General features: G+C 31.9%; 1 protein-coding gene and 1 long non-coding RNA gene across 6 annotated transcripts; both read left to right on the top strand.

Moving 5' to 3' along the window:
* Positions 1 to 14,964: 14,964 nt before the first annotated feature.
* LOC114740081 (protein SMAX1-LIKE 6-like) lies at positions 14,965 to 21,687 on the top strand. Of its 3 annotated transcripts, XM_028928221.1 has the most exons (4): positions 14,966 to 16,478; positions 17,726 to 17,960; positions 19,103 to 20,838; positions 21,514 to 21,687. In XM_028928221.1, exons 1-4 carry the CDS (start codon positions 15,301 to 15,303, stop codon positions 21,563 to 21,565), a joined length of 3,201 nt encoding a protein of 1,066 aa, XP_028784054.1. In that variant the 5' UTR covers positions 14,966 to 15,300; the 3' UTR covers positions 21,566 to 21,687. The 3 variants fall into 3 exon arrangements, with proteins under 3 accessions (XP_028784047.1, XP_028784054.1, XP_028784040.1); XM_028928214.1 differs by lacking the exon at positions 21,514 to 21,687 and having other exon boundaries at positions 14,965 to 16,478; positions 17,726 to 17,955; positions 19,098 to 21,197; XM_028928207.1 differs by lacking the exon at positions 21,514 to 21,687 and having other exon boundaries at positions 14,967 to 16,478; positions 19,103 to 21,197.
* Positions 21,688 to 21,697: 10 nt separating this feature from the next.
* On the top strand, positions 21,698 to 23,356 carry LOC114740070 (uncharacterized). Of its 3 annotated transcripts, XR_003739663.1 has the most exons (4): positions 21,698 to 21,724; positions 21,834 to 21,913; positions 22,023 to 22,217; positions 22,945 to 23,356. It is a non-coding gene; the product is annotated as an uncharacterized LOC114740070 (long non-coding RNA). The 3 variants fall into 3 exon arrangements; XR_003739661.1 differs by lacking the exon at positions 22,945 to 23,356 and having other exon boundaries at positions 22,023 to 22,790; XR_003739662.1 differs by lacking the exon at positions 22,945 to 23,356 and having other exon boundaries at positions 21,700 to 21,739; positions 22,023 to 22,790.
* Positions 23,357 to 27,827: the final 4,471 nt, after the last annotated feature.

The following is a 27,827-nucleotide window of genomic DNA, read 5'->3' as shown; positions in this document are numbered from 1 at the left end:
AGGGAAACATTAGTTATTTTTACTGGTTTAAATGTATTGTATGTGTTGCATAATTTTTTTTTTGTTTATTTAAATGTGCTGGGGAAGGTATTGCAACCCTGCAAATTAACATTACATAAAATTAAAACATCAGTTCTTCAAATAGAAATGGACAAGAGTAAAGAGAAAAATTATTTTTAAAAAAATCCAATGCCTTCATGAATTATAGCCTCCTGTTGCATTTTATCAGCCTGTATTTTTAAAAAGGAAAGAAGAAGAAGAAGAGGAAATCAACGTTTGAGGACTAAATCTTGCAAGGAAGGCGGACACATACTCAATTGGGCCGAGGCCCACAATATAAGTCAATTATATTGGGCCGGTTATTGAGGTTGGAAATGTTTAATTATACCTTTTTTTTTTTTAACAAGGAATGTTTAATTATTGAATTATCGGAGTTAGCCCCTTAGCCGTTTGAGTTGCTCGGGGCGTGATATTGGATCAATGCCATGCCAGTCCAACCAAACCTGATGTTCATACTTCTTTCTTTATATTTCTCAAGTGATATTTGATTTTATTATTGTCATAAATTTTTTCTAACGATTTCAATTCTTTAATCCAAATTAAAATTTGAAATTATATTTTTAACTTGTTATTATGTAAAAAATGATTATTTGAATTTATGAAAAATCATATTTCTTTTTTTTTTTTAATGATGAATAAGATTACTCTTTTTGTCTCGCTGTATATATTTTTTTGCCAACATATCTCTCTCCTATATACATGTAATATTAAACAATTATGACCGTACTTATAATAATATACTACATCTGGTCCTAATTATAAGACCCGGTTGACTTATTTGAAGAGATTAAGGAAGTATGTTAAGTTAATTATTTGTAATAAATAAGTGTTGTCATTCCTAAAATATCCTTGCTAATTAAGTGTATTGACTAGAACTATCATTATTAGAAGGACTATCTTGGAAAAAAATGCATAAATATGAGAGAAAAAATGGATTGGGGTCTTATAATTAGGACCAAACAAAAAGTCAAACGGGGTCTTATATTAAGGACCAGAGGTAGTATTAAGGGATCGATTGATTCAACTAGTTATAATTTTTTTGAAGCTACTTCCTAGTATACTTTTTAAGAAATATATTCTCAATCTTGCCTCCTTAATATTTCATCTAATTATAATTCTAAAAATAATTAATGACATCTACGCCTTTATTTTAGATTTAGAAGGTTTAATTATAGAGAATATTTCTTGGTAAAAAACATATTTCTAGAATTTAATATTCTCCACTATCCATGTTCTATGAGAAGTTGGGTTGCCAGCTGCCAAGTGCCAACCTTATGAAAATCATATTACTTATTCACGAAATAAAAACAAATCACCTACTTTCCACAGTGTTTTATTTTCCACCCTTATTTCTCTCAAATTAATCATGTAACAATAATTAGTGCTCCATCAATTTTAGATGTAAGAGCAAATTGATTAGTTAGGTTTGATCATAAAAGTAGAATCTTAATTCACTTTATTTTTTGTTTTTTTTTTCAATCTAATTTATCTACTTTATTTATAAACTGTTCGTATATGATTATTTTAAGAAAATAAAATCACATTCTAAGTTAGAATGATGATGAGAGAATGAAAGAAAGAAGTATAGAGTGGCATGATGAGGGAGCCATGGAAAATAGTAAGAGAGTGGGGGGAAAGGGACAGGGTCAAGACTAATAATGGGGGGAGGGAATGGAAAAACAATGCCACCCACAAGCAGACTGTGCCGCTTACCAAACATTCCTATTTATGGTAACGACACAATCTTCCCCACTTGCCCCTGCTTTCCCCGTTTCCTACCTTCCCGGCCCCTCCAAGGCTCCACTTCACTCTCTCCTCCTCTTCAATTCCGTTGTGATTCTTACTTTTAATTTTGACTCCCCATCACTTTATTTTTCCTCTTATTATTACAATTGTCCAAGTCGCAGAATTTTTTTTAAAAAAAATCAAATATTAGTGTCACTTTATTTAAGATAGATAAAGGTAAGTTTAAATAAGCTAAACATGAGAGGAGTTAAATATGCACTAAAAAAAAAGAGCCTGTTTTCAACTTGCTTTGATAAGTTATTACTATAATTAGCTTATCCAAATCAGTTGAATATCCGGAATTGATTTTGCGTTTTAAAAAGTAAATATGTTATAATAGTTTTATCTTATAAAATGTAAACATAGTTATTAGAAAAAATTCCAGGAGAAGAATTTTGAAATTATCATTTCCCAATTTAGACACCTAACTGTGTTGAGAATGACAAAAAAAAATGGTGACTGATCTGATATTTTATAAATATAATTAAATAATTAAAATGTTTTTGTATTACTACTCAACACTTGTCATTATCAATTTATACACTACTAATATATTTTTTTAAAATATTTCTTAAAATATAAAGGCATTTTAGTTATTTAACTACATTTGTAAAATATCAAATTCTATACCACTTCTTTCTCTATCATCTTCAACTCTTAAATATCTGATTTGAAATATCATATTTTTCAGCTTCTTTATTTATCTTTTTTATAAGTGTTGGCAAAAAAAAAATTATTGTAGGCGGTAGCAAAGTGGCAAATGTGTTTGTTTTACCCCATAATCAATTTAAAATGGTTATGTTTTTTTAGGATAAAACTCTTCGTATAGGTTTATTTCACACAACACAAAATCATCTAAAATATATTAATTTAAATGTTGTGATAAACTTGATAATCACAATCACCATACTCGCTAAAATAAGAACGTATTTTGGGGTGGGGGGAGGAGAAGATATCTTAATTAAAAAGCAAAATATTATGATAGTATCAAGGATTCAATAATAAGTTATTAAAATTAAACAACCAAAGAATAATGTGAAATTATTCTATCAAAGAACTTTTATGTCAGAAGAAAATAAAATAGAGAGACAGGAATTAATAGACCTTAATGATATAAAATCAACTGCGTAATTTTTTAGGGCCGTCTAAAAGCAGTCACGCTACGGCTGAAGAAGAGAAGATTCAGATCTTAAGCCATTACGAATCATCATAGTTTTTTATGAATTAAAATTATTACAAATTTTACATAATGTTTTAGCAAAGTTATTAAGATTAAGTTGCTCAAAAGTTACCGCCCACTTACTTAAAATTGTGGTAAGAAAAACGTGCTTAAAATTGCAACAATAACTTTTTTAGCTAATAATTTTATCATGATCCAATAATAAAATATTTCAAAACTTTCGTAATATCTTTTTTTTATTTGAAAATAACAATAAATTTCGGGATCTTCACACATACAAATTTTTTAAGACCCAAATCTTTAAATACTACCTCCGGTCCTAATTAAAGACTTTATTTGTGCACTACAAATAAGGTCTTTTATAATTAGGATCGAAGGTAGTATTACTCATTTGGTTCTTAATATAAAACCTGATTAGAGAGCTCATATTGATTCTATATGTAAGACCTACTTCACATATTTATCAATTTTTTCTCAAATCAATCCTATTGATATTCTTTTAACAATAGTCAAATAAGAAATGGAAGAAAGACATAAAAAAAATGCTCAGAGTGTTTTTTTTTATTTAAAAATCATGTTAACTAATTTAACTAACATTCTTAATTCACTTAAATTTGTTAATTAAATCTCATATACTACTTCCAATCCTAATTATAAGACCCAATTGACTAAGGTGGAAAGATTAAGAATTTAGTTAAGTTAGTTATTTATAATAAATAGATGTTGTTTTTTCTAAAATATTCTTACTAATCAAGTTTGTTATCTAGAACTATTATTATTAGAGGGAGTATCTTAAAAAAATAGATAAATATGGGAGACAAAATAGATTGGGATCTTATATTTAGGATCAAAATAAAAGTCAAATAATATCTTATATTAAGGACAGGAGGTAGTATTAAGTATTGTATGAGTATTTATTTTCTAATTCTATGCATTTTGGTTTGACCAACCCAAAATATTGTAAGAAGCTTCCGTCCTTTTCAGAGTAAACACCATGACCATGCACGCAGCAGAAGGCTTGCGCGACGAAGCAACACTGCTTGCACGTGCGACCAACGTAACGGTGCAACAGTAATACATTTAATTTCAATGCATTAAATAAATAAGCTTTAGTTTTTTTTTTCCACATACAAAAATAAGCTTTAGTCCAAAGCCATCAACCCCGTTCACAGCTTTAGGATTCGAACCTTGGGTGTTACCTAGGGGATTTAGCGCCTCATCCTGCTAGTGCTATATCGGTAATTTTGCGCCAATATTTCTGTAAACACCAATTTCATATTTTTGAAGATTTAGACCTTTCTGTTTATTTTTTAGTTACCATCAATATCTTAAAATTAAATCAGTTATCCACCATTTTTCTTTTCAATATAATTCATAATATATTAGCTAGTAATAATAATCTATATTATTCAACCGGTTGATGATGGGAGGTAAAAATAAAAATCATAATAATTTTTTTATTAGGCACATGCAAAATCTATTCGAATAATTAGCTTCTCGGTATATATTGGGTATATATTGAGTCATGAGGGTTTTAGCAGGATTAAGACAAACTTAACAATTTAGAAGTATTTATTAATTTAGAAGTATTTATTAAAAAATAAGGAAAATTAACCGTGCAAAAGGTATATATCTTGAATTTGTATGTAATATATTTTTAGCTATATGCTAAACAAAGACGTTTGTATGTAGTTGAATACTATCTCTGGTTTTTAATATAAAAGTAAGTTTGACATTGATTTTAATCATAAATATAATACCTTAATCTATTTTATTTCTATTATTTATCTATGTTGTCCTCAAATAATCTCTGTAATAGTTGTATATGTTGAAGAGTTACTATCAATAGGCAATTCAACACACATGACCAATAAAGGTATTTTAAGAAAAACCGCATCTATTTATTACAAATAATTAATTTAACTAACATTTTAAATCTTTCTAAATAATTAGTTAATTAGGTTTTATATTAAAAATCAAAGATTACATATGTTATTTGAGGAAGAGTTACACATGTTTATGATAAGTTGCATCTGTGAGTCCGCAGATCCTTTTGCATTTTTTTTTTTTTGACCAGCGGATCCTTTTGCATATTTAAGTTTTCTAACGAATTTGGCCTAAAAATGCTGAAAGAATAAAGGTTTATAGCACGCACATTGTTGGGGAGGAGGAGTTGTTTGGGTGAAAAAGAAAACTTTTAGCACAGTCTGGGAATCCCAGGACGAGGTTGGATACCATCGCACGCAACCCCTTCTATGGAATAGGAATCTCCAAAACAAACACAAAAAGACACAAAGAGCCCTCCCTCCCCAGCTCTCTTTATTCTTTCTATTGGAAAATTATTGATGTTGCCGCCCCACACTCCTTTTTCATTATTTCATTTCGTAAAGTGCACCCCCCAAAGGAAGGGCCCCTTCTCGCACTATCCCCTTTTTAATTTACTATTATGATCTCACCTCACATCATTCATTTATCTAATTAACCATACTCATATATGCACCTAACTTAACCACACGGTACGCCTGCCTTCTTGTACTCCCTAATATAAACCATACATGGTGGAATAAAAATTTCATATTTAGTTATAGGGTGTTTGGTAAGGAGTTATGAATATTTAGAAATAATTTTGTAACTCATAGTATTCGTAAGAGAAAATTAGGAATGTTCAAAAGTTTTTTGTTTCTCAACATGTCGTTCAGAAAGTGTTAAGAAGTGAATAATGACATCCTAATTAGTGACAAACTAACACTGATTGTTAAAATTTTTTAAGATTTCAGATCTTCATAACTTTTTTGCGAACACTTTGAAGACAAAAATAACCCTTAATACTGACACACACACACAATGTGGGGTGTTTGGCAAATCATGAGAGAATGAAAGGGTGAAGCGGGGAAAGAGAAAAGGAGGGGGGGTGTGAGCAAAAAAGGGGAGGAAAACGAAAATGGACAGGAGGGGAGGGAGAAAGGATGTTGGTGTGTTTTATGGGAAAGTAATAATGAAGGGATAGGATAGAGGCAATTGATGCCACGTAATATGTATGGTGGGATAGAGGGTCGTATCTCATTCGCCCTTTATGCCCCAACCACGTTGTTGAGTGCCAATATTCAATTTCGGACGTCACTCGATCTCCTTTTGACTCCTCAAATTTCCCCATTCACTTTAGCGCACCGTTTGGTTCCATGGAGGGATGGAAAGGGAAACGATCCTCAATTCACATTCTTTCCAGGAGGGGATCCAAATCCCCTCATTTTCGAATGGAGGGCTACAAAAAGGAGGGAATATCTCCGGTCCGTCCACCCCTCTGCAAATCCCTCAAATCCAGCGGAGCATGATTCCCATACCTCGCTATTACTTGTCCTTTTCTTCTCTTGTGAGATATCGTGAGATCAAGCAAATCCAAACCTCAAATATTTTTATTCAGGTCATAATTACTCAGCCCCAATCAACCCATCATTAACCAAGGGATCATAAACACGTTATACGGTACACTTTTTAAGCTTTTAATTATAATATTCTTAATATTAGACTCACTCTTATATTAAATATAAGAACTGGTTGAGTAACTTACTTAGGTCTCAAATGTAAGACCAAGTCCCTTTTACTTTTTCAAATTTATAACTTTTTTCCAATTTAGCTCCTATTTATTAGACGTATTAAAGAAGATTTTCATTAATAGAGATAATGATTAAATAAAATTATAAATTGTTAATTTAATTAATTTTTTTGGTATAAAAACCCAACTAAAGGCTTGTCATGACTCTCGACTCAACGACTCTTACTAGGAACTCATGTTTATATATACATACTCAGCATACAATGGTAGGTTGTTTTTGGACAAATATTGATATTGATGCTGGGAACTGAACAAGAAGGGACGTACAACATGGACTATGGAGCACTAAGGGAGGGAATCAATGGGAGGTAAAGCAGATATTAAGGTCCCTTTTAGTACAAAACATTGAAAATAAAGAATAGGGATTGGGATTATAATAGAAAAAAATCATTAAAAAATTTAAAATAAGAAAATGCTTATTTCATTGGATTAGGTAAACCAATGAAAATGAGATTAGGACATACTACTTCCTTTTATGGCATTCTCCAATCCCATATATATGGGTTTGTTTAATTTTATATAACAAGTAATATCTCATGCTAAACATTCTTTTAATAGGTTCATTAAATCCTAATTTCTATATCTTATTTTTAATGCTTCGTACCAAACATGGTTTAAGTGACTTGAGAAAAAAACATTTTAATTTTTTCAAATGAAGAATACAACTGTCGTCCAAGTAAACAATTCAGGCGCACTGAAAGGTGCACGAATGAAGAAGAAGAAGAAGTCACAGGTCAAATATTAATTTTTCTTTTTGGCCTCAAAATATAATTGATGCCATTGCCTTTCAACCTTTTACGTGAAAAGCAACGACAAAGTGGTGGGGAAAAGTATTTTCATCTTTATATATACAAACGTCCAAGTCACTTGATTTCCAAAATATCCCATTCTCTCCCCTTTATAATTTCATAAATAACCACAAATTTAGGAGTCTTAATTGTAAATAAAGCAAAATTTCTGCTTCCAACCATTTTTTATAAATATTTTAAGAAATGTAAGGGTAATTAATTCCTATTTTTTGGACGTAAATACTCTATAACCTCCCCAGAAATTTATTATTCGATGTGGGATCTAAGAAATTAATTGACAGATTTGCTTGTTTGGCGGGGAAATCATAACGGGGATTAGTGGATCGGCGAGACAAAGAATGGTCACACTATGCCTTTCCGGCGCCTTCAGATTCGAAAATGACTTCCCCAGTGGAGGGGCTACGCCACTGTTACTTTAGGCCGAATCTAGTTATCTTCATCTTTTTTTCAGCTGACGAATCTAACTAGTTGTCTTCATTTTTTTAATTTTTGTAATAAAATTATAGTAGTATATTATTTATCATTGTACTATACTTCTTCAATCTCAAAATTAAATCATACGTACAATTTTTTAAAACCAATAATAAAAATTTAAAAGTCATATTATTTATTAGCCAATAGTACTGTCACTCCTTTGAAGTTTGACAATTTTTCACTCCTTTAATTTTTCTTCCCACGTTTTATGACCATCAACTAACTTTCTTTGTAATTTTTAAAAATTTTTTATACGTTTTACTACTTTAGTGTGTTGAAACTTATTGAATTACTAATAACACGCAAATAATCTATTATTTTAATGGGCGGTCAATGTATATATATATATTGAATCTTATTAAACTAGTGTTTATTTTTCTGTGCATTAATTTAATTAATTTTGCAAGAAGTGCTGTATTCGGGCATTTGTCCTGATTTGATTTGGTTTAATCATGTCTTCTAATTACATATGATTAATTGAAGGCATTGTTTCTTCTTGTTTTTTTTTTTGGTTTTTTATATATGCATATCACACATTACTAGTTCAAAAACAATTGATCTGGATTTGCATTAAATTTTATTGTTCATATTTTAAATTGTTGAACACATAACATACAATATTAAATATTATTATTTAATTTAATTTAAATTGAGATGCAAATGTTAAACTTTCGTGACGGATTATCTATTGGATTTAATGCAAAAAAGTTAAATATTAGTAAAAATTTTAATAATGGGTCTGGTTATATCCTGTTCCTTTACATATATCTATTTTAATTAACGCAGAGGCTACAACATGACCATGTAAAATAAAACAAATTAGTTGGATCAATTAACAGAATTAGCATGAAGTCTCTGCGCCTTTGGGGTGGATCATTGTAGACATTCGCGTCAAAATTACTAATATTAAATTTCTAATGCAGTGCTCAGGTGGAATTAGAAGTATTACTGTTGTGCAAAAATATTCCCAAATGAAAACTTGACTTGTATAAATAGATAACGATAAGTTATAAATTTGATTCGATGCAATTTAATACTTATAATTTTAATTTGGTTGAAACTCGACTCATAAATTTTAATCCGATACAACTTAATCTTTATGATTTTTGTTATTTAGATTAATAGGCTCTAACGCATTGTTTGGTTTGGAGGTTTTTAAAGAGAGGAGAAGGGAGGAGAGTGAAAAGGGATGAGAAATTGTGTTTGGTTCAGAAATAGAGGGGAGGGAAGGGAAAATTTTTTAATCCTTTAGTGTTACCCTCCCCTCTTTCTGCTCCTTTCAAATTTGGGATTTTTTTGAGAAGAGAGAAATATTGTGTCTCATTTTTACTAAATTACCTATATTACTTTTTACATATAACATGTTTACCTTTTTTATTAAAGAACCCTTTTTAACTTCTATCTCTTAAGTTTTTTTATGTTAATAATGCAACTTATTTTTTAGTTCAATGGAACACATGATATTCATATGTATTTTATTTTTATAAGACTTTAATAAATCAATATCTTGCAATCTTTTGACAAGGGTAAGATTTTAATGATTTCAAAACCATCCAATTAGACGATATGAATAGAGCTAGTTTATTTTTAAATAAATTGATACTTTTTAAAAAATTCATATCTATACCACGAAATTGTGTAATGATATTTGATAATAATAATATAATATTTGTCATGATTATATTATTTTTCTTGATATAATATAACAATTATACATTCTTTATGATATGTATATTTGATAATGATAATAAAATATTTTGTACGAAATGTGTATATTTTATAGATATGTAAATATTTTATATATGTGGGGTAACTTGTTTTTTATATTCATAAATTATAAAATAATGATTCTGATATAAATATTGTAGTAAAATAATAAAAAAATCTAATCAAAGAAATAAGGACATATTTGTTAACTTCAAATTAGTTCTCCTCTCCTTCCCTCCTCAACCAAATATAAAACATTCCTTCCCTTCCTTTCCCCTCAAACCAAATAGCACTCATAAGTCATAACTTCCCCTCACCTTCACTCCTCTCCTCTAAATTAACCTCTCATTCCCTCGCCTCCAGTAAAACAAACAAAGCCTAAGGTTCAAAATATAAATTTAACACTTATAATTCTGTTTTCTGAAATGTAGGGACAGAAGATGTTAAAATTATAAAAGTTAAATTACATCAAGTTAAAATTTAGAAATTGACTCTTAATGGAGCCAGATCCATAAAAACTTAAGTTGTATCAAATCAAAATTTAGGTCAAGTTTTAAGCATGGGCCCATATAAGAAATGAACTTCATTGATAATAATCTATGAATATTACTTTTCTATTTTTGTTTATTTATTTAACACTCAACAAATTCTTCCAACGTCTGTGTTTGTGTGAGATAGAGAGATGGAAGAAACGACAAATGTTTCCCTATTCCAAATCAAATCAAAGTTAATGGTTTCTTACGCTCTCTATACTTCTATAGCGACTCAATTTTGTGTGGTGGTGGTTGTCACGTACTTTGTTTTTTGGGACTGAGGTTGTCACCTGCTTTTATTTCACATCTATTTGGTAAGGCGACAATTCAGAATCAAATCAAAATATTTATGATATTTCGGATTTTAAAATTTTAAATCAGTTCTTTATGGACACTTTTTGGGGGAAAATTAATTGATAAGCATATTTTTCTTTTTTCTTTTGATGACATGATTATAAGCATATTTCTATTCACATTATAAGTTGGGAATTTCACTTGAAAAATCCTAAAAGTTGAAGCGGAAATCTTAAAAACCTCGACTGGAATATTTTTCAATTGAAAAAGTTATTTATATTAATTCTTCCAACATTTTTAACTGAATATACAAATGCTGAATTTTGAAAGAATAGTTGATAATTTGAATCTTTATGCTATGTTTGGTACTTGATTTTTAGATGGACTGTGTTTTTTAAATTTTAAGACGATGTCAGTAATTTCCAAGTCTCTTTATCTTGGAACACGTTGTATGATTATATGAATAAAAAAGAAGCCATATTATTTACGAGTTATATTATATAAAGAAAATTGATAAATATGAGAAATGAGTCTTATATTTAGGATCAAAACCAACTAGAGAATTAGGTCCTATATTAAGGATATGAGGAATATTCTATATGCTATTGATATTAATTTTACTATATTCTCATCATTCTAATTTATTCAGTGAGCCGAATTGGTTTATATGATATAATTGCATCACTTTTATTCTTCTAGTTTATTCCATGGGAATTTCTCCAACTCTGTTCATTGATGCCCCTCCACTAAAAATTATTAACCCCACTAAGGCAAATGGCAACTAAAAAGTCTTCGAAAATGTTAAAAAAGGAATCAAGGAAAAGATCATGTGGGCCGGGCAGGCACTTTAAATCTCTTGTGCATCTTCGGTCTACCTATTTTTCTCTCGTGTGGAAACATAAATGATAATTCCCCCTATTTTTAATATATGATTTTGATTTTGATTTTAAATATAAGATCTTATTTTATTTAAAAAATATAAGATCCTATAATAATAATTCTACTCAATACATTTGATTAATAATGATATTTTAAGAAAGACAACACTTATTTATTACAAATAACTAACTTAACTAGTTTTATTAATCTACTTAAATTAATTAACTAGCTCTTATATTAAGGATTGAAAGTAGTATATATTTGTACCCAAAAAATGATATATATATATATATGGTGTCAAATATTTACATGAGATTTAGATTGTTGAATCATACACATATTTGTTTACATTTTAAATGCATTTTTTTAAACTCAATTTCTCATCCTCATACACATCTTTTAGTTGTAAACGCAGGAGCTGACCTGTAGTCATACGAATTATAAAAATTAATTAAATTAGTTATTTATAAAAATATATACTATTTTTTTAAATATTTATTTCAATTTTTGCCAATGTATTTATTTAAATTATCTGTGTTACAAATTAATGAAATTTTTTTAAATATGTGCGTTCAATAAGGAGATTTTTTTAAAAAATATTGTTAATATGGGAAACAATGTATATTCATCTCACATTTACTACCAAAACAAACTCATTTATTAGCTCTTATATATTAAACATGCCCAAGTATAAAACAAATTTGATTGGGACTTTGGTTAAAAAAAAATCGACCTTTTATTCTTGTGAAATTTAATCTCTTTTTTTTCTGGAAAAATAATATAAAATTGAAAAATAAAAAATAAAAGGAAATTGATGCTATTCAAATCTAAGCATATTTCGATGGTGAAATTATTTTACTATTCGTTTGCACAACTCATCACTTCAGTCGCAGGGGTGAGAAGATTCTACGGCGCACTCATTTAAATATGGATTTACATTGGGTGCTTATCAGTCTTGATAAGCACCTAATGGTCCAGATTTATTTTTATTTTTTAAAAATAATTATTTTAATATGTATAGGATAAAAAATAAAGATAATCTTTAACTATCATTTTTTAAAAATATAATTTTTTTTATTTTAAAATAATTATTTAATAATATTAAATGTGGATATAGATTAGATTTGGACGGTCCAGATTGGTCATTAGGTGATGAGCATTGAGTGCTCATCACCTGATGACCACCGAATGGGGACCCTTTAAATATGACATATCCCAAACTCCATTTCCATATTTAGGAATTGATGGGTCCAAATTACACTTGCCTAAATTTATGCCAAACATTTTTTACCAAAAAAGAATAAAAGCGTGCCCTTACATTGGAAAAATAAACAAATAGAGCTGTTATTTTTGCATAAAAGATCACTAAAACGACGATTTAAGAAAAATGGAGAGTACAAGCGTGGCTGACTTGACTGTGTCTAGAAGAGAACACATGTAAGAACACTAAGCTGCCAAAATTGATTTTGCGAGCAACGTAACAAGTGAAAAGGATTAAGAATAGGGACTTAAATTGGGCAACTTAGTAAGTGGAGACACACCTAATCATGAGCTTGACAAAACAAGGGTCAACAGTTTTCCTAAATCACTTACAACTCTTTTTGTATTATTAATGGATATATTAAATTGATAAAAATTTTAAATTTATTTTTGTTAAATTTGTTTTCTTTATCTATATTTTACTCTCTTTTTAACGAGAATTAAATATAAATAAAATTGAAAATCAATTATTAAATACTTATATTCAAGACAAAAAAATTCTCCCTACGAATAACTATAGTAAAAGATTTGGAAATTGAAACCTGACTTATATCAAATGTAAATTACTCAAAAATGTTGAAAATTGAACGTTTAGTGCAGAAGAAGAAAATGAGATGAAACATAGAAGAGAAAAATAGATAAAAACAAATTATACGGGGAGAGAGAGAGAGAGAGAGATGTAGAGTAAACCACCTATGTTGTTGGCTAACATAGGTGCCAATGAGTTCATGCAACATGTTCATTAAATGTAAAATGACACCAAAATCATGCTAGAGCCACCGCTACACCGCGGGAATATAATGAGGCAAGGCTTGTCTACTAATTTAATTTTATAGGCCCCGTTGTTTATTTGGATGGCTTTCACCTGTTTATAAATATTTATTAATAATTCTATGTAAATTATGTTAAAAATACTCTCAACAAAAGTTATTAATTAGAAAAGTTTGTTCAATCTGTCAAAAAATTTATAGCTAGGCAGGTATACCCCTTTGATCTTATTTATTTATACATATACTCCTTCCATCCTATATAAACAACAACTATCATCTCTTTCTTATCCCTAAATATAAGTAATACTACATCTGGTCTTTAATATATGATCTTATTTGATTTTTATTTTGATTCTAAATATAAGACCCCAATCCACTTTATCTATCATATTTATAAATTTTTTCAAGGTAATCCTTCTAATAATAGTAGTTCTAGCTAATCTATTTGATTAGTAAGGATATTTTAGGAAAGACAATACCTATTTGTTACAAATAACTAATTTAATTTTTTTTCTTAATCTCCTCAAATTAGTTAACTAGCTCTTATAATTAGGACTAGAGGCAGTATTTGTAAGTTGTGTTAAATTTTTATGACAAATTTTTTATTTTGTCCCAATTAATTACTTATTTTAATATTGAATATATTTATTATCTTATTTTCTAAACCATCATCTTTCCATCATGCTTTCTTTCTCTTCTATAGTTCTCTTTATTTTAATAATTTTCTTATTCTTTTTCTTATACTCTCTCCTCCCCATACATAAGGGTATTTTAGAAAAAAAATTTCTAATTTCTACACATTTATTATCTTTAATTAATTTTAACTAATATTTTGATTTATGTGATGAGATCCAATATTGTCGATAAAAAGGGACGAGGGAGTATTAAATAATAAAAAAGTAAAAAATTTATTAAATTTTAAGAAAAATTAACGAGGCTCAAGATGTTTTTGAAAGTAAATTGTACTAAGGGGGTGTTTGGGTGATTACCCACCAAACTATGGTTTGGGAAAAAATTACCCAAACACCATAGAAAAAACCAAAATCATGGTTTTGGCAGAAGCAGAAATTTTTGCTTTTAGAGGGAAAAAAAAGAGTATAAAAACTTATGGGATATGTGTCTTGTTGTTTTTAGAATAAAATAATATTTTTCTGTTGGTAAAAAATATTCATTTTTTACAAAAAAAATTTAATCTCATAATTTATAAATATATATACACATGTTAATTATTTATTAATTATATTATCTTATATATTATTAATTATGTTAGTAAAAATTATTTTGTTAACAATTTTATTCTTTCAAATTAAAATATATTATAAAATCTATCTTTTATATAATTATCATATTAACTTATGCCCTTTTTAGTAATTTGTACATATAAAAAGTGTTTCTAGTAACAACTATCCAAACACTCTTACTTCTCAGAATCACTTTTTTACAAAATCTATTCTTCAAAAAATCTATTCTTCTCAGAATCTATTCTCCAAACCATGATTTGGTTACACCCAAACACCCCCTAAGTTTCAATCAAAATATTTCAGTAAAAATATTTCTTCTTGCCAACTTCAGTAATAATCTCAGCATTTTCATGGAATGATTATAGCGATGCATGAAATGAAATGAACAAGAGAAACGTGTCTTCTTCAATAACTTTATGGTAAATCGCGAGTTGTTCCAGGAGGTAGCAGTATTTTTCTGGTAGGTCCCGCCACTCACAAAAAGCCGACCCATTTCTGCATTCTCTGCTCTTCCTAATCTATGATGATCGTTTATAAATTTGGAGCCCTCGCTCCCCAACACAAAAGGCCTTTTCTTTTTAATCCCATTAAAATATTGTTTTGACTTCAAACTAGCAAACTTGAGTGGCATTTCTCCGGTTTTTCGCTTTATTTTTGACTCCGAAGTTTTTTCCACTAGTTTTTGAACTCCGGCGATGCCTACGCCGGTCGGAGTAGCCAAGCAATGCTTGACGCCGGATGCATCTCGAGCTCTCGAAGAAGCCGTCTCCGTGGCGCGCCGTCGTGGGCACCCCCAGACCACCTCGCTCCATGCTGTCTCCGCCTTGCTTTCGTTGCCGTCGTCTACCTTACGTGACGCGTGTGCTCGTGCCCGGAGCTGTGCCTACTCGCCTCGGCTTCAATTCAAGGCGCTAGAGCTGTGCCTGAGCGTATCGCTCGACCGGGTCCCCTCGACTCAACTCGCTGACGACCCGCCAGTCTCTAACTCGCTCATGGCCGCCATCAGGCGCTCCCAGGCTAGTCAGAGAAGGCAGCCTGAGAATTTCCACATTTACCATCAAATCTCGCAGCAGCCTACTTCGGTTTCGTGTGTGAAGGTCGAGCTTCAACATTTGATATTATCGATTCTCGACGACCCCGTCGTGAGCCGGGTATTCGGCGAAGCGGGTTTTCGAAGCTCCGAAATTAAACTTGCTATTCTTCGACCTCTCCCGCAGCTTCTCAGGTACTCACGCTCCAGAGTTCCCCCTATATTCCTGTGCAATTTGACGGAGCATCCGGACCCGGGTCGTCGGAGCTTCAGTTTCCCGTTTCCCGGTTCTTTCGGGACGTGCGACGGCGGCGCTGAGAACTACAAAAGAATCGGAGACTTGCTTTGCAGGAGCAGAGGGAGGAATCCCCTGCTTCTGGGTGTATGCGCAGATGATGCTCTGCGTAGTTTCACAGAAGATGTTAATAAACAAAGAGATGGTATTTTGCCAGTGGAGTTATCCGGATTGCGCGTGACATGCATAGGAACAGATATTTCCAAGTTTGTCCTTGAGAATAGTGATAACGAGACTTTCAGTTCAAGGCTTAAGGAGATTGCTCAAATGATAGAACAGGGAGTGGGACCTGGTTTGGTGGCGAATTTTGGGGACCTGAAGTCTTTGGTTGATGAGAATGCCTCAAATGAAGCAGTGAATTATGTTGTTGCTGAATTAGCGAAATTGTTGGAGCTTAATTATGGCAAGTTTTGGTTGATGGGAGCTGCGGCGAGCTATGAGAGCTATCTGAAATTTATGGGAAGGTTTCCATCTATTGAGAAGGATTGGGACTTGCAGCTTCTGCCTATCACGTCTACTCGGCCTCAGGATGAATCGCCTAGGCACAGGTAAGTGACCTTATGTAATTAAAAGAGGTTTATATCTGGTTCTGTTATCACCCCCGTGAACTGTAAAATTGTGACCCGATTGGTTTGTTGGCCGTACCCCTGTTTCTTTTGTTTTTCTTGCCGACAGTTGTGAAATTCGATATTTGTTCATCTTTAGTATTTGGTTCGATGCTTGTGACATGGTCTTTTATGTCTGTTGTGCTGTTTGTCTTTTAGCTGTTAAGTTGATCGATTGCCCATGAATATGCTTAAAATATGTGTGTGTCTGTGTTAGAGGCTTTTCTAGTTTCGTCTTCTGTAGGTTGTGACTGAAATTATGTAAACAGTCCCTCCGCTCTTTAATATAAAAGTTTGTTTAACTTTTATTTTGGTCCTAAATATAATACCCTAATCAATTTTGTTTCTCATATTTATTCATTTTTTTTTTCAAAGATAATTTTTATAATAATAGTAGTTCTAGCCAATACATTTGTCTACCAAGGATATTTTAAGAAAGACAACACCTATTTATTACAAATAACCAACTCAACTAATTTTCTTAATCTACTCAAATTAATCAACTAACTCTCGTGTTGAGACCAGAGGTGGTACTAAATAATACAAAATACCTCAACTTTGTTCCTTGACGAGTTACCTTCGTGCTTAATGGATTGCTACTCATTTCACACTACGCTTTTAAGTTGTTAGAATATTGCTACCTCTTGTATTTAATATAAAACCTAGTTGACTAATTTGGAGAGATTAAGAAAGTTACTAAATTACTTAATTATAACACATGTTATATGATCTTTTTAAAATACTTATGTATATTATTATATTATACTACCTTTGGTCCTAATTATAAGACCTCGTTTGTAGTCTACAAACGAGGTCTTATAATTAGGACTTGAGGTATTATATCATTTTATAAATGAATCAAATTAATGGAGAAAAATGACAAATATAAACATTTTAAAATAATTTAGTAATTTATTTAATCTTCCCAAATAAATCAACTGGGTTTAGTATTAAAAACCAGAGGTACTAATTAGTAAAATCAATGATAATTGTTGCATTGCTATTGAATAGACCTTTTATGAGAACTAAGGGTATTTTGGTTTCCGATAACTAATATGTTTACGGTTAGAAAGGTTGTCATCCCTGTCTATTGAAAAGATAACCTGTGCTGTAAACTTTTGCTTCTTTCTCAGAGTAAAATGTTTTGCATAAATCTTGCCTGAGATGCTTTTTTGATCATGTTATTTCAGCTTAATGGATTCATTTGTCCCATTTGGCGGCTTGTTTTCTTCACCTTCTAATTTGAAAGGTCCGCTACACGGCTCATATTATTGTGTTCCCCGTTGCCTGCAATGTGGTGGAAGTTGTGTGCAAGAAGTGCTTCCAGCTTCAAATGAGAGGCTGTCTGCTGATCCTTACCAATCTAATTTACCTCCATGGTTAGGGACTGCTGACCTTGGCATAACAAAAGGGTTGAATGGTAAGGTATGTAGCACTCATGAGCTTTTTCTGGTTTTTTTTTTTTTTCCAAGGCACTCTCCAACCGACAGAAAGGGAAGAAGAAGAAATAACCAAGGATCTTGGATCTTGGTCCTGTGATCTCACGTATCATAATATATTGGATATTAGAATTTGATGACAATATTTTGGTTTGCAGTTATGTTATAACAAGGTGGCATATGAGATAATACCCTGCTCACATTTCAGCAAAAAGAGTGTTATGTCTATTTTGTTTATAAAATATATTGTGTGAAAAATAATACATAAATATTTTAATGAAATACTTGAATTTTGAAGATTCGGGGAGGAAGAAATACTGATTAACACATAGAACCAGACATCCTTAGATCCCCACATATAAGATGCTACTAATTGTCATACTATACACATGTATTATGAATTCCATGATATCTTATACCATGCCGTGTCATACCATAATACGCAAGATATCATAGTACTCTTCCGGTCCTAAATATAAGACCCTTATAGAGTATATAAGGGTCTTATATTTAGGACCGGAGGAGTATCTAAGGTTAAAAAAAATACCAAGTGCCTCCTACCTAGTTCAATGAAAAGCTTAGTTGAGGTAATGGACCAATTTTTATTGTCTTGAATGGATTTATTTGGACTTTCTGGTTATCATTTCTTTCTCTTTACTTTCCCTGCCACCTAAAAACTTGCTTGTACTTTGCACAGTTGTAGCAGACACTAAGGATTGTGTGGTTCTAGAAAAGACAAATCTTTTTACAAGAAGTTTTATCCTGTTATGGATCGCATCTTGCCATTGCGTTTTGCTAGATGCATACTCACTCTTCAAATATGTCATTCATCTAGAGACCATGTTCGATAACTTTCTTGAGTGTCCATTTTGATTAAAAGACGAACTTTTTCTGAGGCTACAAGATATGCTTGTAATCTGTATCTTAAAGACCTTAAGAACATAGTTAACATCCCTTTTTGATGATTGACTTGGCAAGCCGAGTCATGTCAGATTAATGTCAGGTTGTTGAACCTTTGTTTTTGTTCCAAAGGTGCAATACGAGAAATTGTAGGATAAAAAAAAATGACAATTACAATTCTGCTTCTTTTTTTTGGTGTGAAAATCACTTTTCTTCTGTTCAGTGCAGACAAAAGAAGACAGTGTTCGGCTGGATACTAGTGAATCTGGACCTATCAAGAAATTGGACAAGCCAAGCCAGCATCTGCATGATACTCAGCAATTCCCTGAAGCGATTCCTTGTCAAACTGTCATGAGTTCCCGATGCTCTGATGGTGAAAAGGAAGATGTTGACAATCACAGCAGAAAAATTTCAGATGCATCACCTAGCGTGTACATCGATCTCAATTCGAGTGCGCCCATCGCAGAGCAGATGATTTCTACAACACATTCAAGTAGTCCTGTTCCTGTGGTTTCGAAATCAGATCAGGATAACCCTATTGCAAAAGCCGTAGAGATACTCCAGAAAACGAAAGATCTTGACTCAGGTGACCTAGGATCATGCAACATGTCCAATTCAAGCATGTGTGATGGTGGCCAATTGTCTCCCTCGTCTGTGACTTCTGTAACCACAGATCTAGGTATAGGAATTTCCTTTTCTCCTACAAGCAACAAATCTAAAAACCCAACCATGGGGGGTCTAAAGGAAATTGCGAGTCCCCTCTCTTCAAGCTATAATTTAGTTAACAGGGATGTCTTTAAGCATCCAGCCCAGTCTTCATCCTGCTTAAGTTCTGACCATTCTGGACGACATGATCTAATAAATCCTAAAATTCTTCTTGAAGCTCTTGCCAAAAAGGTTACCTGGCAGGTTGAAGCCTTACAAAGCATTGTAAAAGCAATAGCTTACAGTGAAACAAGCAGGGGCAAATGCCTAGGAGCAAATCAACGAGGGGCCATATGGATGAATTTTGTAGGAACTGACAGGATTGGTAAAAAGAAAATTGCTGTTTCTTTGGCTGAGATTTTGTATGGAAGCCAGGAAAGCTTTATTTTTGTTGATCTCAATCGTGAGGAAATAAATGGACATGATGCGAAATTTAGAGGAAAGACTATTCTCGATGTTTTAGTTGGGGAGTTGTGCAAAAATCCGTTGTCTGTTGTTTTCCTTGACAATGTAGACATGGCTGATATGATGGTTCAAAATAGTTTATCTCAAGCCATCAAGACTGGAAAAATTATAGACTCGTGTGGGAGAGAAGTTGGTGCAAACAATGCGATAATTGTGACATCTTTCTCAGTTCAAGAAGATCAATGGAATTGCAGGCCAAAGACAGAATTCTCAGGCTATTCTGAGGAAAGAATATCAAGAACAAAAGGGGCACCTATCAAGATAAAAGTTGAACATGTAATTGGAGACACCAGAAGCCCAAGCCTTACTGTACTTAAATGTTCAACAGATGGCGTTCCCAATCCAATCCCTGTAAATAAAAGAAAGCTGAGTTGCGACAATGCCCTTAATGATCAGCACAAAACCTCAGAAATGGCTAAAAGGGCTCACAAAATTTCAAACTGTTTTCTAGATTTGAATGCCCCAGCAGAAGAGAACGAACTGCAATTCACGGATGATGGAAAACCTGAAGGTGTCTCAACTGCCACGCTAAACCCCTGGTTGCAAGAACTGTATAATCAGGTTGATGAAACAATCATCTTGAAACCATATAATTTTGATGCACTTGCAGATAGGGTCTTAAACATTATCAGAAGGAGCTTCCACAGCATTCTCGGATCTGAGTGCTCACTACAGATAGAGTCAGAAGTCATGGAACAGTTACTTGCAGCTGCATATGTCTCAGAACGGGACATGGAAGTTGAGGATTGGGTGGAGCAAGTTCTCACTGGAGGATTTACAGAGATACAGCAAAGGTACAGCCTCTCTGCTCGTTCTATTGTGAAACTTGCTACATGTCAGGAGCAGGCTCCTGGTGTGAGCCTTCTTCCACCAAGGATAATCGTAGACTGAGCCCGTCCAAGAAGCTGTTCTTTCATATTTTAATGTATAATTTAGCGTATAGTGCACCTATTTTAGGCTTCCAATCCCCATTGTTTTATTTGGGTTTCTTTGTCTAGGTTAAGATTGTATGATATGTAATCTACAGCTAGTGCTTGCGTGATTACCCTTGCATATTAGTTTTAAAATCAAAATTAGCTGGGGTTGCTTGATGTATTATTAATAAATAAACTGGTGTTTGATCAACAGAGCTTTCTAGTTTTACATTTCGTTATATGAAATATTGAAATTTCACCAAATGGCACCAAGAAAGGAGAAAGTATTTAGAAGGTGGCTTTGGCAACAGTTTATGACATATTTCGTCAGTCAGGCATTTTCTTTTTCCTTGTATGTTAAAAAAGGGAAAAACAAAATCATTGGTTCATACGTTTGCTGCAAATTATTTAATCAACATATGTAGCTTTCTTCTCTCCCTCGAGTAAGGCCCTCGAGATGTGGATGTTGCAGTAATTGTGGGAATTTCTATTATTTTCCAATTTCTAATATATTCGAGCCCAAAAGCGGTCTAATTGTTTCGACCAAAAAACTAGATATAAAAGAGAAGAGGAAGTAAAGAAATCCTTATGCCAAGAAACAGCATAGGCATCAATAACAGGGACTGAGTGAGATGCGGAGATCTAGTGGTGTCCGTATTTGACCTGCTCAACCTGCAATTGAGCCTGAGCTCTGAAGGGATCCGGGCATGGCATCCGCTAGTCCGAGCCCACTCAATGATAAAAAGATGGTTAAGGACTTGACCAGGTACCCTCACTTACGGTAACCTTCTCCTTTTCTCTTAAAACCATAACTTTCATTGCTTATGTGCTCATTTATTTTAATCTTAATGCATGGCTTAGCTTCTTGTTTTCAGATGTCAACAACTTCGATGCACTCCTGGAAGTTCATAATCTATGTTCTGGATGATGTCAAAAGGAAAAGTTCATGATCCAGGTCAGCAGGTGGCATTTAATCAATTGTTCTTTTTAAAAAAATTAAATTCAACCTATTTGTTTCGTCTCAAAACCAGTAAATATGCTCTAACGAATCTCTCGGTGTTTAGGGTCCCCTAGTCTGAGCATTGAAGGTGCGGACCATAGTAAAGCACCGAAAAATTCTTTGTACTGTCCTCCGATGTTAACTGACTGCATGATTACAAGATGGAATATTTACTTCCCAGCAGAAAAAGGGAAGCTTGTGCTTTGCATGGACTTCCAAATGAATCATGGGATGAATCATAGAGGATGGCTTTCATTGGGTACTGTTCATAGTGATTGCTGGGTGCTCTCAATGGCCTTATGGTTTTGTGTCTCACTTAGTTAGAACAACAGGAATGAAATTACCAATAAGAGTTGATTCAGTTGGTAAGAAGTTGACACATAACCCACAAGACCATGAGTTTGAATCCTGCTACCAATGTAAGGATCTGGTTGGTAGGTGATCTGTAAGTATTTCTATAAGCGCTTTTTGAACATGGAAATATGTCTTAACCCTGATGAGTTCTCAAGACCTAACTCAACTAAACTTTTTCATACAAAAAAAACACGGATGAAATCAGGACTTTCTTGCTACTGTTACTCCATTATTAACCAAAATGTAAGGAGTATATGCCACTCTTCTTTGGGATTTAGTATTGGTTATTCGTATATCTTCCTTCAGTTACCTTCAAATTTATACATACTAAGAAAAGTGGTTAAATATTAGCTAAAACATTGGAGTTATATTCTTATTAATTGTATTAAATCTTTCCGTCATATTAATTCATGCTTTCCACTACTCTTGCTTGGTAGTTCCTAATGTAGGGTATATATACAAAAAAATTATTTATGCTCTGCGTATCATCCAACCCCTCCCCCTTGTGGGGAGCAGGGGGTGTTCATCCTCATGATATTAAGCAGAAGGACCGTGTAAAGACTGACGAATTTAACATATTATGCCTTGCAATTTCGACTGAAACACGATTAATCTCTTGTTATGGAATGCAGGCTCACGCTTGGAGCTCCACTTCTCTGCATCCTATGCAGAAGATTAGCCCAGAGCAGAAACAATGGATTGAACCACAAGAATCTGAGACAATTGAATTTGAAAGACTTGTGAATGAAGGGATTCTTAGCCACCATTCAATTATGTTGCAGTGGAAAGAGGGACTTGACATCTCAATCAAAAGCATTGGATTGAATGGAATTACCTTTACTGGTGAAAGAATCGCGGTGGGACATGGCTGATCAGCTCATGAAAACAACCGGTCCTTGCATTCCAAATTCCCCATAGGTTATCCAACAAAGATAAATTCAAGAATCATGATAGGCATCTCTCTCTCTCTGTGTATCTCAAAAGTGGAAAAGCCAGCTAATGACGTTATGTTTTTTATTGAACAGCACCCTAACAAGCAAATATGAAACAACGTACTGATCTTGTCAGGTTCTTTTCTCTGAATTTTGATTAACATCAGATCAACAGTGATTAAGCTTTGAAAAATTGAATGTACCACCCATAACCAATGGATAACGGGGTCGTCCGTAATAATAAGTAATTCTCATAAAAATATATTGTTATTTACAAATTCAGTATTATCAAAACTTATTAAATTGTTATATTCAAATTTGACTTGATCTTTAGTAATTTTAAACTTTTTTTTTCCTTATATTGTCCCATAAACTTAATTATTTGGCTTATAAAATCTGGTGGGTCAAATCTTGCTATGCCCTTTACATGCGCGTGTATATATCAACGATTGGAGATATTTCTGTGGAAAGAATGATTTTTTCCCCCAGAAAATAAAAAAAAAGAGTGGCGTAAGAGTGGGTGTTTGTGGAATTGTGGTAAGAGATGGGGTCGGTGTGATATATCTGGGGGTGCCGACGCTGGGGTGATGGGCAGTGACAGGCTGGGCAATAAAAATTGGAAGGAATTAGAAAGAAATTAAAAACGTGATAATTATAATTCCACAATCAGCGCACGTGTCCTTGGACTCTGCGTGTTCCACACAACACAATGCCAATTCAATTCCCATCACTCTTTTGAAATGCGTCTTCCGACTTCATCCCTTTCACGCCACTCATCTTTCCGGTGATCTGCCTTTAAAAGAGATTTTAAAGTATACAAAATAAAACATGAAGTAGTTTGCCTCAATTTAAAAAAAAAAGATAAATAAAAGTATTTTTGGATGTTTCAAACACTTATGAGTCACATCCCATCTTGTCTCTAATCCTATTTATAAGATGTCGTGTGATACTTAATATAAGAGCTCATTAACTAATTTAAATAACTTAAAAAAATTAGTTAAGTTAATTATTTATAATAAATAGATGTGATCTTTTTAATATCCTTGCCAAATATATTAGTTTTAACATTTGATGAAATATTTAACATGTATAACTACTATAAGGACTATCTTTAAACAAATAAATAAATATAAGAGACAAAGTATATTGATATCTTATATTTAACATCAAACTAAAAGTCAAACTAATTCCTATACTACCTGTGATCCTGAATATAAAAACTAGTTGACTAATTTGAGTAAATTAAAGAAATAGGTTAAGTTAGTTATTTGTAATAAATAAGTATTGTCTTTCCTAAAATATCCTTGCTAATCAAGTTTATTAACTAGAACTATCATTATTAGAAGGACTATTTTGAAAAAAATGAATAAATATGAGAGATAAAATAGATTGGAATTTCATATTTAGAACTAGAATAAAATTCAAATGAGATCTTATATTAAAGATAAAAAATAGTATTAAGAATTAGAGGTAGTATTTGACTAAGTTTAATTACTTTTCTTAGCCCATAAAAAGATTTTTATATATGAATAGATAGAAGAGGGGTGTGCGTATGCACACACATATACACAAAACAATTAGGAAAATCTATACAAAACAGTTAGGGATAACTGCAATGAAATTGTAAATAAGAAATATAATTATTAAAAAATGTTAATAACAACAAAACAGCGTGCAATATACTCCTTACTTGTTATTAAAACTTACTAGTAATTACTTTCTTTCTTAGGGCCTCGTTACAATCCTCCCAAACAATTAAACAAATAAGAGAAAAAACCCAATGATGAATAACTATAGAAACATATTATCCAGATTAGGAAAATTTTCAAAAAAAAAAAATTATAGTTGAATTTTCAAAATTTGAAAAGGTCACCTAAATTTGCAAAGTTTTAAATCAGTCATAATGACAAAATTAAAATTTTAAAATGTTGATAAATTAATAATATTATTCTTTAATTTTGAAAAAAGAAACCTCAAGTCATCTTCATAGACCGATAAATATTGGTGTTACAGTTCTAACTCTAGCGGGCCACAATCTTTTTTATTCAACTTTTAATCTTTTTTATTCAATTTTTTAATATTGATAACGCGATTGACAACTATTATAACAATATTCACTTTATGTGATATGTTTTTAAACTTAAAAAAATTAAATTAGTGAATGCCTAACCTTAGCTATTAGGCCTAACAAAGCTTAAATATGATCCCGAAATACCATACCTCTCTCACACACACAATGAATTAGACAAGAGCATGGTTTTTTTTTTGGGGGGGGGGGGAGGTTTAATTAATTTCACATATAGACAATAACAGAAATTAGGCTTTGTGAATCAACGTCTCAATCAGGGAGTGATAATATCAGAAGGCTCTACATTTTTTTTTTTTTGTGAATATAGATTATTCATAGGGCTCTTTTCAGGTCTCACTGGCAAATCTCCCATCAAACGACAAGCATCACCCCTTTCTACTTCATAACCTTCACCTTTCATATTTACATTCATAGCTTTTCCAATTATAAATCTCATTCCACCAACATCGCTATCCCATCCCCATCACCACGCCTTTCAATTTCATATGTCTTTTTATTTTTAATTCTTTTTTAAAAACTGTTCATACAAGTGGAGCCTATCCACATCCACAAATTAAAAAAAAAAAAAAAGCAAACAAACAAATATTAATGTAAAATTTGCTTTAATTACGTTCGTTGGATTATTTATTATACTCATGTTATGTGATTGTGATTACGATGTCAAACTACCATTCAGATTCAGATGTCGCCGGAAATTTGAATAAAGAAGAGTTTCAAACCAACTAAACTACCATACGTGTCAATTATTGAGCAATTCAAATGCTTTCCAATTAATAAATACTACTCCTCCTGTCCTTAATGTAAGACCCATTTAACTAATTTGATTAAATTAAGAAAGTTAGGTAAGTAGTTAATTATAAGAAAGTGACACATTTTTCCTAAAACACCATAATCATCTTTTTTAATACCTCATCTCCCTCTTCTATTGATTATGGTTGAGGGAGTGTTTATAGGGTAATTTAGAGAAATTGATAATATGATAAATGGGTCTTATATTTAGGACCAAAACCAACTCAAGAATGGGTCTTATATTAAAGACCGGAGGAGTAGTAAGCTCTGAATTAGTGTAATGTGACTCACAACTTCCACTATGAGACAAGAGCTAGTGATTTGCCTTTGCCTTTTGAATTGATTTGGAGGACAAGTCACTAATTAAAAGCCGCACAGTAACAGTCACGTGCGTGATATAATGAAATTATTAATTAAATGATCCTTTGATTGAACATGCATGTTATTTAATTAATACTGACATCAATCTTTTTTCCTTTCTCTCTCTTATTAACAAATCCTAATAAACAGTTGATATTATTGACTTAGTTAAACCATGATTATTGTTTATAAATTATAAATATGTCATCAACGCACACTTGTTTCGACAGGTATACACTTCACTTTTCAATAATACTTTTCTGATCATTTTTATAGGACGGAGAGAAGAAAATTTTTGATTTTATTTATAGGATAGATAGAGAAAAATTTTATATGAGTGTATAATTTTACTCTTTATTTATTATTATGTTCACTTTATTCTCACGAAATATATTATATATTAAATATGAACAAAGTTAAAAAGTTATTGAATTTTAAATGTAAGTTAATGAAGTTTAAGTTTTTTATTAATCTATGTGAAACATGTTAGAAGTGACTTATAAATAAGATCGGAGAAATATAATCCTATTCATATATACACTATACAAATACATATATTGCATGCTTATCCTCCAGATCGTGACGTTTCGTAATATTTATTGAGTTCGATACTGCAGATGATGATTGATTAATCACATAATAAAATATGATATATATGTGTCAATGTGTGTGTGTGTTCACACACTCACACCCTTGAGAAATATGATATACTTTTGACCCAAAAAATGTTCTCTCTCTCCCTTGGGAGGGTAAAATTTGTGTCTGTATAAAGAAATTATTGGCACTTTGATCCTTTGAAATTATAGAGGGATTCAAACGTCATTCTATTGTGAAATTGTTGTGCTGTTTGGTAATGAGCTGTTTGTTGGAGATTGATTTGTAATTTGGATTTAATTCTTATATGTCATAATCATAATAATTTTTGTTACTCATGCCCGTGATGATCCATCATCAATTTTAATGCCATATAATTAGTTGTTCTTTGAACCTGAAAGAGCAATATATAAAGCTAATTGCCATGTTTAATTAACAGGAAATTATATATATAACCATGCGTTAGAGCTGTGTGGGGACAAAAAACCACGATACCTTTATTAAAATAATAGGCGGTGTCCATATAATTAAATTCTTCCCTGTACAAACCAGAGCGGAAAAGAAGAGACTGCACTTGAAAATAAAATCTAAATTAAATATGACCTGTGAATAATATTCTGCTAACCTTAATTATGTGCATTTTATGATCAAAGAAAAATATCACTGTGGGTGAATTAATACAAAATGCAAGGGACTTTCGCTTGAGATGGGATCTAGAATATTTAAAAAGCATAATCATTATGATTATGAT

The sequence above is a fragment of the Neltuma alba genome, unplaced genomic scaffold (genome assembly GCF_004799145.2).
Source record: "Neltuma alba isolate B1F8T4 unplaced genomic scaffold, ASM479914v2 tig00000519_pilon, whole genome shotgun sequence".
Classification (NCBI taxonomy): Eukaryota; Viridiplantae; Streptophyta; class Magnoliopsida; order Fabales; family Fabaceae; genus Neltuma; species Neltuma alba.
This window is presented reverse-complemented; position numbering and strand designations above follow the sequence as displayed.